Here is an 18,288-nt window from a genome sequence, read left to right as displayed (position 1 = left end):
TGGGCTCACCTCGCGATTGTGCGACCAAACGACGGTTGGCGGGGGCTCTGGTGCGAATTTCACAATGCAAGTCAAATTGATGGTGGATCCCCGGTTGATGTGCAGATCGGGGCCTCCGATGATGTCGGTGACGGGCTCTGCAAGACAGAAAAAGAAAAGCGGGAAAAAATCATTCCATAAGCTGTGCCGCACACACAAAATGGCGCATAAAACATTTTGAAAGCTCATTTCGGTTAAGCCCGAGCAACAATAAAAGTAAAAAACAAAAGTACCCGCACACATTCAAATGGCCAAGGACACTCGGAGTCGTCGTGAGCCTGTTTAAGAAAAGTTTACCTACCGTTGCGTTAAATTGTTTTCTTTCCTGCTGCGTAACCAGAGCGTTTGTACTTACCATCTAACAACAACCCACCCACCCACAGCCACCGCCCGCCCATTCCAAACTGTTTGTGTATTTGTATTTGTATCTGACATCTACACGTTTGTTTACTTTCTTATTCATCGTAAAACAATTTCTGACTTTCGAGCAGGAGAACAACGGACAAAACATAAAATCACACACACACAGCAAGATGGGAATGAAGAGGGTAAAAAGTGAGCGGGAATAAATGCAAAGTGACATCGAAAATATGAAAAAAGGGAGAAACTGAACAACGGAAATCTCAAATTCAAATGCTGAGGCAAAGTAAACAACAAATTGTGTCATTAGTTCAAGGACATTGATTGAAATCTCGGTTGGCCGTAACTAAAATTGGACATTTTTAACTTGCTCTCTTCGTTCCCTTTAGACACTCTTGAGAATACAGTCGCACAGTGGGCCAAATAAACGTTTAACACCAATGAAAATCCTAACAATTTTAATAATTATTGCTTAAATATTTTTTAATCAAAATTCCGATACAAAAGAAGGGCTAATATTTTACAGCTTTAATGCGACTTCAAAGGTTTTTACACAAAAACAAGCAGCATAAATAATTTTTGACATACAAACAAAACAATTTAAAAAGGTAAAACATTTTCTTTTCATTTCACTTGGCGAACGATAACAAAATACAGTAATTTTAAGCCAAAAATAGCGATATAAAAGTTATGTTTATCTGGTTAAAAAGTCGAAGCTTGTTCATTAACAACTTTAAAGTGGCTTTAAGCAAAATCAGAGGGGACGAAACACTTTAAATACTTAAGTGAGCTATATTTATTGTGGACAAAATGTGTTTTTATATACTTTTACTTGACAAATGTTAATAATAGTATTTAACAAGCTTAAGCGTTTTTATTAAACTTGTAATTTATAAATATTTGAGTAATTATTATATTATTATTGGTAAATCGCTTCTTGTGTACATATTCAAAAACTCAATTTTATTTTAGATTTATTTTTCATATTTTCTCAGTGTATGAAAAACTTTTCCTCTGCTCTGTTTCCTTGTTCAATGCTAATAAATTGGGATTTCTTTGCCGTCTTCTAGCCCTCTTCTTCTTCGACCCCTGCTACTTTCGCCCCTTTCTTCTCCTTTCCCATTGTCGCCATTTTGGGAGGCAGCAAAATGGCTGCTTTAGCGCTTCCGCTTCTGGAACAACTTTCGTCAGCGTGTCTATGTGTGCGTGTCAGTGTCTGTCAGTGTGTGTATGTGTGTGGTAGTGTGTGTCTGAAACTGCAGTTACTGTAGTCGGCTAACGGTAATGTGCTCTCTTGGCAGAAAACGCCGCTAAAGGTTAGTGAAAGTTATGTACTGCCAAATGGCTGCCACCCGCATGAAGAAAGTGGGCGGTGTGCGGTGTAGAATGTGGGCGTGTGTGTGGCGGTTTTTGGGTTATGCCCCATTTTCCCTTTCCCAACGGCGCGTATCTCTCAATCTCCATTTGAAGTTCTTTATGCGCCACAGCTATCTCTCGGCGGTGCTGCCTCAGTGCCCCATTTGCCACAGATTTGATCTCCGGATATTCGGTCAACCTGATGTGCATTGCTGCCTCCACTTAACTCAGCAAGTAATCCGAGTTTTTCTAAAAGTTTACTTGCATCCTCGTCGCCACAAAAGAAACTTCACTTGAAGGTATTTTGGGGAAATGTCTCGCGAGTGCCATAACCAAAAAGTTAGTAAAAGGGGAACATTTTTATAGGGAAAATTGAAAGCAATTGAAACATGCTATGCAAATAGTCGCTATTAGCTAGTGACTTTGGAAAATTGTCTTTCGGCATTTATTCGTTGAAAGTCTTGGCTTTAAGTCAACTGTTTTACATTTTTAGTCGGCTTTTAAAATGATTTCCAAGCATTAGTTGTTGCATAACAAATTTTAAATTGTTTAAAAATATTGAAATATCCCGAAAAAATCCTTTACTTAAGGACTAACCACAACTAAAAAGGGTTAGACCTCTTGAAAGTCTCTAACAATAGAATTATCATTCATTGTTTCACCAGCTAACAATTACAAAACCCAAAATTGTTTTTAGTTGTTTAAAAATGCAAATCCTCTTGAGCCATTAACACTCCCGATAATTTGACCTGCATTTTTGAGTGTCACCTTGGTCTGGAACTTTATTACTTGAATATTCAGTCAATCGAACAATTGGGTTCGATACGTGTTTGTCCTTTGCATAAATTCCTGCCCTGCAAGCGTTTATTTATTTTCCTTGCCGTGCCTTTTGCTTCATACGCTGGCTGGCCGACAGCTTTTATGGCAATTTAAACTTTGCCGTTTGCAACACATTAAACTTATTGATCCAAAACTGGTTCAACAACACCGCCCACAGCACCCTTTTGGCTGGTTTGAAGCTGAATTCGGCCAGAGAGCCTTTAAAAACAATGCCGAGAAGGCCTGGAAGTGGGGAGGTTGCGTAGGAAATTTCGGGTCATTCGGCACGTGTGGGCGTTATGTGCGGGCGTAGGCGTGGCTGGGGGCCCTGGGCGTGGCATATGTGTGTGTGTGTGTATGTGCGGCGAGTTAATATTAAACAAATATTACGCATACGACACGGGGGAGCAGCTGAATATCATCAAACGCTTTCGCATTGTGTGTGCGTGTGTGTGTACCGCCAAGAAGTATGCAGCAGGTTTATTATTTATGCCATTCATGCGGTGGAACATTCAAATAATCCGACATACCGCTCCGACCACCCCATCGCTTCATTCTCTATCCAATCGCCCTTCTCACCACATTCCAGCAGTCCCGCGAGGAATTCATGACCTTTTTACTTTTAATTTGGACAAGATAGGGGGCGATCTCTGGAGGAGAATTTCATGCGAGCCGGCGTTCGGTCATGCGCTCCTTGGAGCATTAACGGATTATCTTTGGTGATTTTTAGTTTTCCTTCTGTGCCGTACGCGCCCCATCACCCCATTACTCCTTTATCCACCCACCAACTCAATTACCAGCCGAATCCGACTTTCAGCACTATACAGCTGGGGTCAATGCAAGAGCACTCAAAATTAACAGTTTTATGTAATATTAAAATATTGATACATTTTTGGAGTCTTGCAAATCTTTTCCAAAGTTTTTGATCGTGCTATTTAATTTTTCTTTGTAACTTAAGATAAAGCTTCTCAAAAGTATTTAAAAATTTTATATTTAATCAAAACATTTATTTTACTGAATTGGCTAAAATGTTGTAACAAACGAAAATATTTTTCTAGTATTATTCAAGTTAAAGTTATATATATTTACCCCGTAACGTAACCTCCTAAATTTTTTTAGTTTTAAATAATTTCTTTTAATGATTCTTACATCTTAATGTTTTAGAACAAATGTCTAAAATTTTTTTCTGAAATTAAACAGTTTGCAAAGTTTATCAGTTTGAAAATATCAAAACAATCTTTAAATGCGAGTGTTAAAGCTCTACAATGACTACAGATAAAGTACAAGGCCTTCCCATAAGTTTATAACGAAGTGCTGAGAGCTTAGGAACCACTAAGAACAGCTTCAATGTTGACCTCGACTGTGTTTACCTTGGCCTGCTCCAAGTGCGTGACCAAACTGCAAACGGCAATGGGAGAGATACTAGGGCAGTCCGAGGGGCTGGCCAACTTCAACTCATTAATCAACGTAATTTGGAGTCCTTGGGAGTGTAAACGGCGCTTATGAATGATTCATGGCCCACTTTGGTATCTCCAGGACACTTATTTCCGCCCTGCCGCCAATCCGCCCAATTTCTATCCCCATTCCCTTCAACTCGACTACTCTTATCGAATTAGTTGCTGCATTTGCGCCTTGCACTTTGATTAATCGCCATGTCAACATTTGAGCCTAATTTGCAACTTTTATGCCGGGGCTTTCGAATGTGATTTATGGCCGAAAGGCAAACACCAAATTCGCAAAGAGAAACACACACACACACACACACACACGGGTGAACTGGCGAAACAGGCCCGAAATTTAAACACCACAGTGTGTTTCTGCGTGTGTGGCTGCCTGTCACTTAAAGGCATGTAAATCAAATAATAAATTTCAATAAAAAGACAAATAAAACCTATCAAACGTGTATGTGCATGTGCCCAAAAATGATTCCCAAGAGGTCGCCTTCAGGACCCGCCCACTTGGGTCTCTGCTGGTTTACAAGCCGATTTTTAATGCCTGCTGAAAAACATTCGATATTTGATATGTGCTTCTGGGGTCTGCTGAATGTCTAGGACCTCTTTAAGTCGTACTAAAAGCGGAACAGTCGATTTAAGGGTAGATATAAACATTTGTGATTCGATATTATGAGGCACCATTAAAGATCCTTTTTTTCTGAATCTCTCTATTTCTGAGTTCTGGTAATAAAACATTGTGAATAAACACAAGTCAATGGTTTTTGAAAATTATATAGTGTCCTTTAGTCCTGATTTATCATTTGCCATAGGCTTAAATTAAACATAATAATTTGAATCATAAGAACCCTTTTATAAATAATTTTTAATTAATTTCCTGTTGGTAAGCAACTAGTTTCTTAAATGTCCCCTGATGCCTACACTATATGAGCATTTATTAATTAAGAATACACTCTAAAACTAAAAGGATCTTATTATTTTTCTAAATCACTTAGTTTATGGATGACAATAAATCATGTGTATATAAATTAAAGTCGATGGTTTAAAAAATTTATCTACAAAATTCGACAATAGCTTTGCTTTAAAATGAAAATAAATCTTATTTATCATTTGTTATAGGCTTTACACTTTTTAAGCATCTATTAATTAAAGATACACTAAAAATTTGCCCTGTGTTCCAGTTGTGTAAATAACTTGGTAATCTCTAATCCGAACCATAAAAGTGTCACCATTTCGGTGTGGATTTTTATATGTTTTCGTTACTGTCATAAAGGTTAACGTAATGCCTCCTATAACAACACACAAGCACCCACTTAGAAGAACTCGGGGGCACGCCCAGTTTGAGAAACTGAAACTGAGTTTGTATTCGAGGCTGGGAGATGGCAAAGGCTTACACGCTCATAAACCTTTATGCGTTTTCAATTGAATTGTCCCGAAGTTCGGGGCGTGGGTCTCGACCTTCATTTTTGCGTTGGCTCTGGGTTGTGGGTAATAAAATTTGTTGCCGTTGTCGCCATTGTTCTACGAGGCGCGATTTTATGATACCGTCAACATATTTCAACTCCACAACAAGGAAGAGCGCTAAGGATAAATTAAAGAGTTTATTTTTTGTTCAGGTTTGAAAACAATTTGTTTAGAAAAGAAAAGGAAAATCTGGGGGTGTCCAAAAGTATGCAGTAAAAAATTAAACATCGTCTTTCGAAATAAGTTCGACGGACTTTAAGATTTTAAATATATGGTTGCATACTTTAACGAGTACGTACACACCTTAATAACAAGTTTCACAACCCTGTGACTTCTATTTAAGTAACTACACCCCTTTGTAATGACTTCCATAGCTGAATATTTAAGTTTAAGGACGCGGATACTCAAGAGTTTGGGTCAATTGAAATGGCAAATGGTAAATGCTAAATGCTAAATGGAAAATTGGTCCCTCGGCCAAGCGCAACAAGCTCTTGGGCGGTGAACAATGGGACATGGCAGGACAATGACATGGGTGAATCGGACCGTGGCACGTACTCGGTTCAATAGTTGATTGGGCGACGGCTTATGAACTTCCTCGACATTTGCATATATAAATGCCAAACCAAATGCGAATTGCGAATGGCGAATGGCGAAATCGACTTTTGTCCGTTGATTGACTCCGCCTGTCCGAACAATTGGGACAAAAGGCAGTCCTGGCAAACAGCTTGCAGTTGCCAGGATGCAAAGCCAGAATCTATCAGCCGTGCATTATAAATTCAATATTCAATGCAGCACACACGCACCCGAACTCCGTGCATATAATATGGCACTGGAATAACTGATGGATTCGATTCGATTTGGTCGGACGAGAAATCATTGCACATTTGCACATTTGATAATCATTGAGGGCCGTCGACGCACGGAATTGTTGTGTGATTACGGCCCACGACACGAAAAACATGTTATTTGGCTTGAAATTCCATAAAAAAGGGTGCTCCCCAAGTTGCTTAGATTTCCATAATGTATAGGTGTCTAAAAGTATGCAACAATATACTGCAAGACTGCCAGTCTAACGAAATCATTACAAAGAATGACGGTTCTATTTCCATGCATACTTTTAGACACATTTTTAAGTGATTTCAAAACTGTAGTGTGATGAGAAGCAAGATTATTTCTCAAATAAAGCTAGAATCTATTTAAACACGACTGAATTACTTCCTCCTATTCTTTGCAGTTTGTGCCCCAAAAATGTTTCCATATGTCTGCATATTCATTACATATCTACTCTATTAGATGACGTCTGCTGTACCACTTGTAATACGCTTCTGCCCCATAAACCTACCAGCGTTGGGTTTGTCCAGGAAATTGACTTGAATTATTTGGCACTCGGCATTCGGCATATCGCATGTCGCATGTCGCACCCCACAAGCCAATAACTTAACCGGCGATTGCTGCGCCACCCCACGAATCGCCCAATTTCATGGCGGCTGTCGTCACTGACAAATGCTAAGAACTCACCCCCTCTCCCCACGATAAACTTTCGTCACGAAGCCACCGACAGGCGGACGCACTTTATTTGCTGGCATTTGGCATGACAAGGACGACGAATACCAACGGAATGCCCCTCCTCTCCTTCCAGGATACTGTGGCCTACACTCCAAGCAAGTACTATTTTATATATAACTAGACGTGAGAATTGATATCTCATTAATGAACATTATCTTTAATGAAGATCCTTCTTTTATAAAAAGCTTTTTAAAATAATCGTTTCAAATTCTTTTTTCTTAATGTATCTATTTCCATTTTGGATACGTTTTCCAGAATTAATTAAATTAAATTAAATTAATTATTTAGTGAATTAAATGTGATTTAAATGACCTTAAGTTATCATAACGTGGAACACCAATTGCAAAATAAATAATTTATAGCTAAATTTGTAAATATTTAATTGTTTCTATTAGATTATTCTAAAAAGGAAAGGTGATGGGTTTTGAGATACAGGACCAATATTTTTGCATTGTATATTATATAGAAAATAATACAAACTGTTTTTTAATAAAAAAATTCTTTTCTGAGTGCAGGAGAGTCTATTTCAGGGTGTGATCTACAGCCAAAACCAGAATCAGAGCTTCAGCCTGGGCAGAAATACTCCGGCTCTCTGGCAAACAACCGCAAATGTGTTTGTGCGTGACTGCGGCCAGAGCCACGCCCCCAACCTCATAGCCGCCCCTATGCCTATGCGCATAAGCACCCCACTCGAACCCCGAAGGCAAAGTGTTGAAAGTGGAATTATGTGTGTTTGTGTTGACATTATAATAATGGTTTGGTTTATGTTTATAGTCTGCTTCATGCAACCGTACACATGTACGTCCTTTCGTCCTTCGAGCTTCCCCTTGTCCTTGCTCCGACTCATATTCCGATTCTGATTCTGATTCCTATTCCTATTCCTATTCCTAACGCCACAGAGCACCCCTTGCAACTTTTGCTCCCATGTCCATGTCCTGGCTGACTGTGTGTGTGTGTGTGTTTGCTTTGATTACTATTCAAATATTGTGACAGTGTGAAAAATAAACAAATTTGCATTATTTATTTTCATATTTGTTTGCTTTTGGGCCCGACAGACTCCCAGTGTGAGTCTGAATGAGCCTGCCCCGAAATAAGCTCAAAAAGCGAAAACTTTTCGTTCGCTTCTCCCCAAGCAAAGTTCCCTCGCAATTTTTCCAACAATTAATAAAACAAATTATGCATTGAAAAGAGGCAGCGAGGGACGTTTTAATTTGAATACGATGTCTACAAAGAGCCTAATAAATGAGGCGACTGCCCAAAAGTGTTTCAAAAATGACGGATAGAGAAAGCTGAATAGCGAAGAATAATCGCAAAACGCAGATGAAAATTAAGTATATAATTGCAAAACGATTAAGAGTAGAATTTTTATGCAAAATATGCATATATGAAAAAATGTACTGTGTTTTTTGTTAGTTTTTATACAATGTTTTCTATTTAAATAGGATACCTTCTGTAAAAATAAATACTTCTTAAACAATTTTTTAAGTAAGTTTCTAAATTTATGTGAAAATTAACGAAAGTATAGTTCTTAACACAACAAAAGTCTCAAATCGGATGTTTGATGGTTAAATAAAGGTTGGTTCTTGCTTTCACAATATGTGGTTCTTTTGCAAAATGTATGTCAAATGCCCCCCAGTCATCCGCTTGCCCCGAAACTAACCACAGCTGCGGTCATGACAAAGTAAATCTAAAATACGCAAAATATTGTGTGTCGTGTCATTAGTTTGCGGCGCCTGAAAGAAGGCAACGTTTTCTTGGCATCGCCTCTTGCCGCATAAGTTGTGATTTATGAGCCGAGGCAGCAGCAGCACCTTCGGCCAGCAGCAGCAGTATCTATCCGACATCCTCTATCTCAGATCATCATGCGTCCCCTGGTTGCTTGGATTTCATCGGTGAGGGGAAAAACTGAATGCTGGCGGCGGCGGCGGCGGCCTGTGAAAAGCCATAAAGTGCAAATGGTGCCCAGGGGAATCATCAAACAGCAAAAAGCTGCCATAAAACGACACAAACATGTGCGCAACACCAACACCACGCGGCAGAGTGGGAACGGGAAACGGGAAATGGGAAATGGGAAATGGGAAAGTGTGGGCTGGAGGGGGGTTTTGGATGTCTGGGTAAGGTAGCTGAAACGGAGACCCGGAAATAGATACGCCATCAAGTGGTCAACATTCGTTGGTGTGGCTGTCCGTTTATCTGTGCCTCTGTGTGTCTGCGTAGCTGTGTGCCTGTGTATCTCCGTATCTGCGTATCTGTGTCTGTGGCCCGCTGCCAGATTGGATATCAGTGTAAACATCAAAGTAGTTGGCAAATCACTCACACGTAGCCAACTAAAAGCGCTATGGACCAGGAAGAGGATGGTTAAGATGGAAAAGTTGTGGCCCGTCCGTGTGCATGGCATACAAATTGGCGGCAGTTTTGGGACCACACTGAGCGAAATAACTGGCCCGGGCTTGATTAACTCGCCGGCGGGAGAGTGGGAATAAATACAATAATGGGGACAGCTAAATGTGGCCGGCATCTTTTGTGCGAACAACTAAATTTGCCACAAGATATATATACGCTAGCACTGCTTGAAATGGGGGCCAAAGCGAATTGAAAGAGACTGATACTGAATGCTGTAGGCTTTTACCGAAACTTGAGACATCATTTATGGATGCTTTTGTAAAAACTCAAATTTGTCAATACACTCGCGTTTTGGGATATAAAAGATGTCTGGCAAAAAATATTTTTGTTTTTTTTTAATTCGCTTATTAAGCTAAACCGTTGTATTATATTTCAGAAACTAAAAATATATAAAACGGCCTACAAATCGATACATTTTAATGCAAATTTATACATCTAAACCGAAATCCGATTGATCAGAGACTTGGAAATAACAGGGTTGCTACCGAAAACACTACTTTTCCAATAGTTTAAAAAGGGGCCAAAAAGTATGCAATTAAAAATTGGGTCACAATTAATCCACCAGACTTGCGGACTAAAAATATATTGTATGTTGCATACTTTTAGACATATTTATATATTATTTTAAAACCCTGTTGAATTCGACTTGTATTTTTCTTTGTACTCTCGGTATTTGCAATCGGACTGTCACCAAATCTTTAATTTTCGCACTTACCAACAATGTTGAGGTAGACGGAGTGTCCTATGGGGGGCGTGGTCGATATCTGGCACTCGTAGATGCCGGAGTCCTTGCGCTGGGCGTAGCGTATACGCAGTGTCCAATCCTCGGCGTGTGGCGAGTGCATGGCCTCGAATCGCTGGTCGGAGGTGTACGTGTAGCGGCCCACAGTCAGCAGGTGTATATCCCTGTGCCGCACCCAGGATACCTGCAGGGACGAGAGAGGGGGTGGAAAGGGGGCACTTAGTACGGCGTCTGGGTGACAGGTGAAATGGCCACGATGAGCAGCCAAAGTGCAGCGCCAACTGACTTTTGGGGCTTTTAATTGCGCGCTTAGGTTTCGATTTGACTCCTGTGCATGTGTGTGGTGGCAGCTGCTCGATTAAAGGACATGCCGCACAGCACATCCTTACCACCACACTAGCACACTCACAAACTCTCACACACACACACACACACCGGCCGCTGGAGACAGTACAATAAACAATTTAAATGCCAAATTGAAATCGAATGTGGTCGTTGGTCCGGTCTGCACTGAAAACAAACTTCTTTAATTAAGTCAAGCAGAGCCTTTTGATTTTTAATTAAATAATTTAGATCTTGTTTTTTAGCTTTTAACTTTTAAATTCTCCAAAACAACGTTAGTCTGTTACTAAGCAACTCATGATCCCTGTTTTTTATTGTCAAAGTTTTCTTAAGTTCTCAAATCAAAACAATGAAAATATTTAAAAAAGGACAATAAATATTCTACCATCTATATTCTTTAAAAAATTAAATACGCATATTTTTTCTGGTCTTTTAAGTACTGGTATTTTTTAATTACTCAAACAAAAATACAAAATATTTTCTAGGAAAAATATAGTTTATCTGTTGGTATACCTTTGACGATCAGCAAAGGTTTATTATATTGATTGGTTATTCAAAAAAGCTCCACATCTATGTTGTACTATGAGATTTTAAAAAGAAGTCTTCCTTTTGGCTGGAAATTTCGAGGAATTATTGATTGTTAAATGATTTTCCCAGTGCCCGATGGCTGCTAAGCTTGGCAGATCGCCGTAGCAGACTGGCTTTTGGGGGACCCTGTGAAGAGTCCTGAAAGGCTGCTCGCTCCTTGCTTCTGCATGCTGTTTGAGTTGCGTGGTGACTCCCCAGAGCCCCCCGTCCACTTCTGGTAACTGTTGGCCATAATTACGCGCCGCTTAACCCGCTGGCCGGCGAGGGGGTTTAAATCGGACGGCAGACGGAGACAAATCAACGAACGCATCGCATTTGGGTGCGGGCAAAGGATTTTTGGCTGCGTAACGTTGACATCGCCTGTGGTCTGCGGCAATGGCGCGAAACAATCGCGTGTGTGAGTGCATGTGGGTACGGGTCGCCATTGAGGATTTGGGATTGAGGATTGAGGACTGAGGATTTCAGGACCCTGTTGACTTTGTCCCACTGCCCGCATATACATACGCATATGAGGCTGACCAACATACACAACCACCCATTGACACACACGCCTGGCTTCTGCATGTTTGAATGCGAATTGCAATCGAACATTTTGGATGATTGGCAAATTTTCGATGCAATTGGAGCGGGCGGGAGCAGATGTCCGCCATCCAATCTCTTACCCCCTTACCCCCTTTTCCCCTGCATACTTTTGATATTTGCAGCTTAGAAAAGACACCGAGAAAAAAATGCAGGGATCATTTAATATGTTTTTGGCACATATGCATGTCCTGAAATAAACTCATTATTTACTTTAGAAAAGTAAGAATATTTATATTAAGTAAGGGCAAAGTAAATGCCATCACTTCAATAGATTAACAAATTTGTATATTTTATATTTTAATATTAGTATATTCATAATTTATATGCAGCTATCAAAGGATATATTTATTTACTCAAATGTACATTTGCGAAAGGCATACAAATTATAACTTTATAAAAATTTCAAAAGGTTATATGAAAAGATTGAACAAGATTTATTTGTACTTTGTGGGTATTTTGAATATAGAATATAAATTAATAAGCCAAACTACCTTTAAGTTTTTATGTTGTCCTCAATAATCTTTTCTTATTGTGCAGCCACTCACATTGAAGTAAATACAGTCTCTACGTTCTCCTGCAGTTGTAATTATTTTAAGGGACCTTCACTGGTTTTCCCTCTTCCGAAGCAGCTTTTAATAATGCTTTTGTTTCAAAACTCTGTTTGCTCGAGTCCCACTCGAACTCATGCTCATCCACATATGGGGTAAACACATATTATTCCCTATAATTATTTGTTTCGAGCTGCTGGTCTTATCCATTGCCACCAACGATGGCAGCATGTTTGAATTTGTTTTGCTCTGGGAATCGAAAATCAGCAGTGGGAAGTATTGATATAAGTCTGGCCTACTAAAGATCAACAAAATTTAATACATGCCCAGATCTTAAATATATATGTTTGTTATTAAATAGCGCTGAATCACATATTTCATAAAAATATTCAAGGGAGTTTTTGATTTGTAAAATATGTTTTACAAATGTTTGTCAAAGGCCTACAAAAAGCAAAGCTTGAGAGCTAATTAAGTAATTAGCTTTGGCATTCCCGCAGCGCATTTAAAATGTCCTATTTAAATATAAAGCATTTTCAATTAGGCAAAGATTCGTGTAAACCCTAAATTTGGCATGTTTGGGCCATCAGTTAGGCTGTTTTTTTAACTGTTTAAGTAAATATATTGGGTTTAGTCATTACGAACAGTCTGTAATTATTTTGTGCGGCTTTTGGTCTGTTAATGAATTTGTTGTACGATTTGCACCAATCACTGAGTAGATTGGAGTATAGGTTGTCGAAGTGTGTGGGGGAATGCTGCATACTGGCCATTCTGGGCATTCTATGTGAAGGCAATTAGATAATTACGACAACATTATTAGCAAATTAATTTTGATTTTATGCGGCGGATGCCAAACGCCAAAAAGAGGAAAATGAAGGGATTGCACATTTTGCCCACTCCTAAATTCCACCATATATAAGGAGATATTCCCACTGTGTTCGGTGCAATTGCAAAAAGCGCATTTTTGTTGCATTTACAATAGTTGTTTTTGCCTTTGCTGTAGATTGTGTTGGCGGCAGGCCAAATCATTTGGCAAGGAAACGTGTCGGGGGATTTGCGATTGCCTTGGCCCATTTAGCAGAGCCAAAAATAAATCCCCAGCAATATAAATTAAATAACAGCCAAAGGCGCACCTAATGAACACCTAATGCCGTGATAAGGCGCTTCCGATAGTCGATATTCAATTTAATATCGATTTTTAGCCCAACACGAAAATCAACACCCTTCTAAGCCCTTAAGACAAAGTGAGCAGGCCAATTAAAAATCAATAAATATGAAAAGCCAAACTTTAAAATACGAAAACACAAATAAATTCAAGCTTTCTTCAGTGTGTAGAGGTGAGCAGAAATTTGAAGTCTTTTTCAAATTGATATTAAAATATCAGAGCAAACATTTGTACTGATAGTCAAAAATAACAGATTTTAATTTGGGCGAAAGTGAGTATTGGGCCAAAATTGCATTAATACACAATTTTATTGGAATGTGAATGGAAAATGTATGAAAGCAACCCCAAAAACAGAATTCCATGAGCTCTCCAAAACTCACAAATATCTGTTCAGTCTCTCAGCTCTCCATTGTAATTGGCGAAACACTCACATACTTTGCCAATCGAGACAGAGCCCGAGTACTTGAGCTCGCCAAATATTGCATGCATAAATTTGATTGCATTTTGATTTCAGTTGGATTCGCTCAGGGCCCCCCCTTCACCAAATTCCCTTCCCGCTAAAGCGAAGCAATTTATGGGGCTCCAAAAATGATTTCCGCTGCTCATGGCCTCAACATTTGAGGGGTTTGAAGGTACTGGGATGATCTGAAGACTCGACATCAGCCCCATTATTGTGTGCTACAATATTTTCATTCAGATTCAGATTCAGATTCCGATTCTGATGCCGATTCACTTCGACTGCAGCAGCTGGCACAATTTCGTGTTGCCCTTTATCCAGGCCCCAAATGAAGTGACCCCCGTCCCAAAAACGTAGCGAAATCTCAACCCAAATTCGACCCGGGCTAACTCGGTATATAAAAACAGTTGCCGTTACAGCCATTTCAAATATGCCGCTGGCTTTTTTGGCATCCGCGGCTCCCTTCCGCCAAAAACCGCCTCGCCACCCACCGCCCACTGTTGTGTGCCAAAAGGGGCATGGCCGCTGGCAGACAAAACGGCAGGAAGCGAAAATCTAGCAGCAGCAAAAGCAAACGCAAGAGCAACAGCAACAGCAGCAGAAATGAGCAAAATTATGAGTGCAGAATTTTCTAATTTAATGTGATTATTATTTGCACTATCTTGCCGGGCACCGAGCTCCGGGCTCAGTTTATTTTAGCGAAAAATGTCTGGCCAAGATCACGGAAGTGTCATTAGTCAGGTTTCTGTGCCATCGGAGGAGAGGTATTTATATTGCCAGCAGTAATTTTGACTCTAGATTTAAAATCAAATTAAAAGGAACGCAGCAACACGCTAAATTGAATTTATTAGTAATTGCATTTGGCCTTAAATTTTAATAATATGTGTTGAAATCTCCAAGAGTATATGTTTTGTATTTTAACTTTATACATAAATCGTATGCAAATTAATTAAAAACTCAATAAGCACAGAAGTTACCAAAAAGATAAATAAATAAAAAGTGCTTAGTTAAATTAAATATATTCGTATGCAGAGCTATTATTTGTAGCCTTACAAAGCGCGGACAATAACAAATTGTTACTCTGAAATGCTAGGAAATGAGTAACAGGGAATAATACAATAAAAAATATGCTTTGTAAACAGCAATCATCAAATATTTCTCTGTAAGGCAGCGGCAGAGGATTGTTAATCACGAGTCCCGGGAAATCTTAAGTCAGTTTTTCCCCCGTTTCCGTGCAGAATGCCGGAATGACTTGTGAGTTGGCTGCTGTCTGTCTGTTTTGTGTGTCTATTTGTGGGTGGGTGGGAAGATGGGAAGGTCGACCTGTGAGCCCCCTGCTGAGAGGGGGCCCTGATTGGCACTTCATTTCGGCTGCAGTCGGACTCCCAGCTCAGTTGCCAGGTAGTCCCAATCAGCAACCTCTCACGTGCAGCAACAATGGCAACAATAAACTAAGCAAACAACTCGCCAAACAGCTGGGGAGAAAACAGGGGGGCAAAATCGAGGAAATCGGGGGGTAATCGAGGGGAAATCGAGGGAAAAGCGAGGAGAAATCGGGGAAATGGGTCTCCGAGTGAGCAGCTCCTTACATATTCAAAAGCAAGGACTTCTCATAATTTGCGCTCGTTTCTATCGCCCAGCTCGGTGCAATATAAACCAACTAAAAAGTTTCACGCAGCGCAAACTTTAAGCTTCCCATACCGCCCCACCACTGCTGCAAAAAATAAAAAGCGAGCAACAGTGGGGCTAACAAAGTGTCGCCGGAGCAAAGAAAAACAACCAGCGAGTAAAGCGTCGTGGAAAAAACTTGTCAGCGCGGCTTTGGGGACACATGAAGCACATGCCGCAGTCCCAGACTAAAGAATCCCCCCAACCTCCCAAAAAACCCCCTTTCTAGACCCCCACCCCCCATCCAGCCAATCATCAGAAGGGCGGCATCCTGAAACCTTCTAATGTCCCCGTTGTCCGTGATATGTGTGCCACCAAAAAACCAAAAGGCCAGAAAAATCTCAAAAACCAAACCTTAAAATACCCTTGACTTCTATGGAACTAGTACAATTAGAAAATATATAGAAATTCGTAAAATGTTTGCAAAGGCGTTAATTACCTCACATCTAAGTATAACTAACTTTTAGTTAATATCATTTGCGGAAAACAATATCAGAAAAAAAACAAATTAAAAATATATAAATGGCAAAGGCGCTTAATCAATAGCTTAACAACTGGAAAATAAGTAATAAAATGCTGGCAAAAAATACTTCATAGACAGTGTATTCTAAATAAAACAAATCATTAATTATCTGGCAATATTTTAACTAAGAAATGAGAAAGTGTAAAAAGACATTTATTTCAAGAAAGATAATACTTAGGTTCGATTTCACAATGTCACGTTAACGTTCTTAGGCATTTAATCGTTTAGTTAAATTGTTCGGAAACTTTTTTTCAAAAATTCAAAAAAATCTCAAAAAATAAATTTAATTGTGTTGAGAAACAATTAGAACATGTTATAACAACTTAATTGTAGGCTAATCAATCCAAGAAAGCTAACGTGTTAAGTTGTTTAGAAATGCAAGTTCCCTTTCTCAATGATATGTTACTTTTTAGAAGGAGAAATCTTTACATAAATCCTTGTCATTTTTGTTTTGCGGTTGACAAATTTAAAATTAAGCATAGCATCTAGCTATGAATTTGCGGTTAGATATTGGAAAAGTACTTGTAAGCGAAAAAGCATTTCACTCAATGTCAAAACTTAACATGACATAAAGAAATCGGCTCTTAACACTTGGGTAGTATTTTAATAAGCGATAGTGAACCTGGCTGTTATGTTGCTCATTATGCCTTTTAAAATTCTGCAAAAAGTCAGGGTATCAAAGGAGAAAAAGTGGAGCCAAGCCAGAAATCTTTTTGCCACAACAGAGCGCCCAGTTACGGCGACTTTATCGGCGCTCCGGACGGAAGACGCGCCGGACAGATCCAGTGCAAGAACAAGAGGATGAACTGGAGGAAGAACCATGCGTCTCATCCCCGCTGCAGTTTCCCCTGTAATGCGATTTTCATTTCTTTATTCGCCGCTGCCATTGGCATTTTCTTCATGCTGCTTTCTTTCCTCATTCTCCTCTTGCTCCTCACACTTTTCATTCATTTCGAGCAGGGTTTTCCAGCGCAGTGGGAATCGGATCTGAAACTCCGACTCAAAGTTAAAAACTTTCCAAGAGTTTAGAGTTGGCAAACAAAACTGCGAGTTTTCTCGACGCAAATCGCAAATTCAATCGTCAATCATTGGAAGAACTAGCTGTCTATCTTAAAAGCTCATAAGAAATAATCTTTGTAATATATTGAAACTACAATATGTAAATGTAATATGTCAAATATATCAAATCGAATTTTTTAATTTTTTAATATTTGAAAATTTTTATTGAAAATACTAGCTGTAGAGCGTAAAAACTCATTAGAAATTATTATTATAAGGGAGTGCAAACGGAATCTAAAATGTTTTAAATTGATATGAATATTTCTTATAAAATTACTTTCGAATGAAATTACCTTTTAAAGTTGAGCTGATAAATGTAAAATAGTAATTTTTAGTCATAAAGTGTACAGAATATTCCCAAAATAACGTTATTAATACAAGACTTTATACGATTTACCATTGACTAATGGAGTCAAAAAGCGGCAAAAACTTTTTGATAAGTCCCTATCACTCCCGACTCCGAGCTCAGCTCAAGTTTATTTGACTTTGGCAATTGAAACCTCCTCGGGTTTTCCGCGTTTTTTTTTTTTTTTTTTGCCGTTTGGTTGGATACCGCAACTGATGTTGGAAAATTCGCTACAACTGGCGCGGGGAAAAAAGGCGAACCAATTTGCAGCCACAACTCCCAATTTGCAACCACCTACGCCACAAGGCTGCCCCCTTTCCCCAATCGGTGTCTGGGTTTTCCCGGCTGCATGTTTATTTATTTTCACTCCAGCTCGTGTCGCTTTGTTTTATGCATGTCGCGCATCCAGCCCCAAAAAACCAAAAAAACCGGAGAAAATAACGATGGCGGGCCAGAAGAAAACTGTGCAAAAAGCCACTTCCGGCACTTACAACGACACCTACGCATGGCTACCCCATCCAAAGGGCTTTCGCCGCTCAGTTTTTCCCGCCAAAACACACTTTTTCCCCACATACTTCATTTACTTCGTGCACTGCAAAAATTGAGCTAGGCATTTTCTTTTGACCCCATTCCTGAGATCATCTTTTTAAGCCCTTCGAGAAGAAACATCTATTTATGGGTACTTTCTACTATTTATATCTTGTTCCAAGTACCGGATTTAAGTAATTCACAAATTGTTATTAATTAAAATAAATTTAAATTAACAAATATATGAAAGTTTTATTTTGTTTAAGGTACTCAAAAACCAAAATG

General features: G+C 39.3%; 1 protein-coding gene across 4 annotated transcripts in view; it reads right to left on the bottom strand.

Annotated features, from left to right (window-relative positions):
• Positions 1-18,288, bottom strand: part of LOC128265264 (zwei Ig domain protein zig-8) — a 122,641-nt gene that overhangs the window by 12,054 nt on the left and 92,299 nt on the right. For all 4 annotated transcript variants that reach the window (XM_053001147.1, XM_053001146.1, XM_053001149.1 and 1 more), the window contains 2 exons: positions 10,174-10,384; positions 10-137 (listed from right to left, as the gene is read on the bottom strand). In XM_053001147.1, coding sequence (XP_052857107.1) covers positions 10-137; positions 10,174-10,384 — 339 coding nt within the window. The remainder of the gene's footprint in view (positions 1-9; positions 138-10,173; positions 10,385-18,288) is intronic.

This window comes from Drosophila gunungcola, unplaced genomic scaffold (genome assembly GCF_025200985.1).
Source record: "Drosophila gunungcola strain Sukarami unplaced genomic scaffold, Dgunungcola_SK_2 000106F, whole genome shotgun sequence".
NCBI lineage: Eukaryota > Metazoa > Arthropoda > Insecta > Diptera > Drosophilidae > Drosophila > Drosophila gunungcola.
The sequence above is the reverse complement of the archived record's forward strand: the minus strand, read 5'-3'. Positions and strand labels throughout refer to the sequence as shown.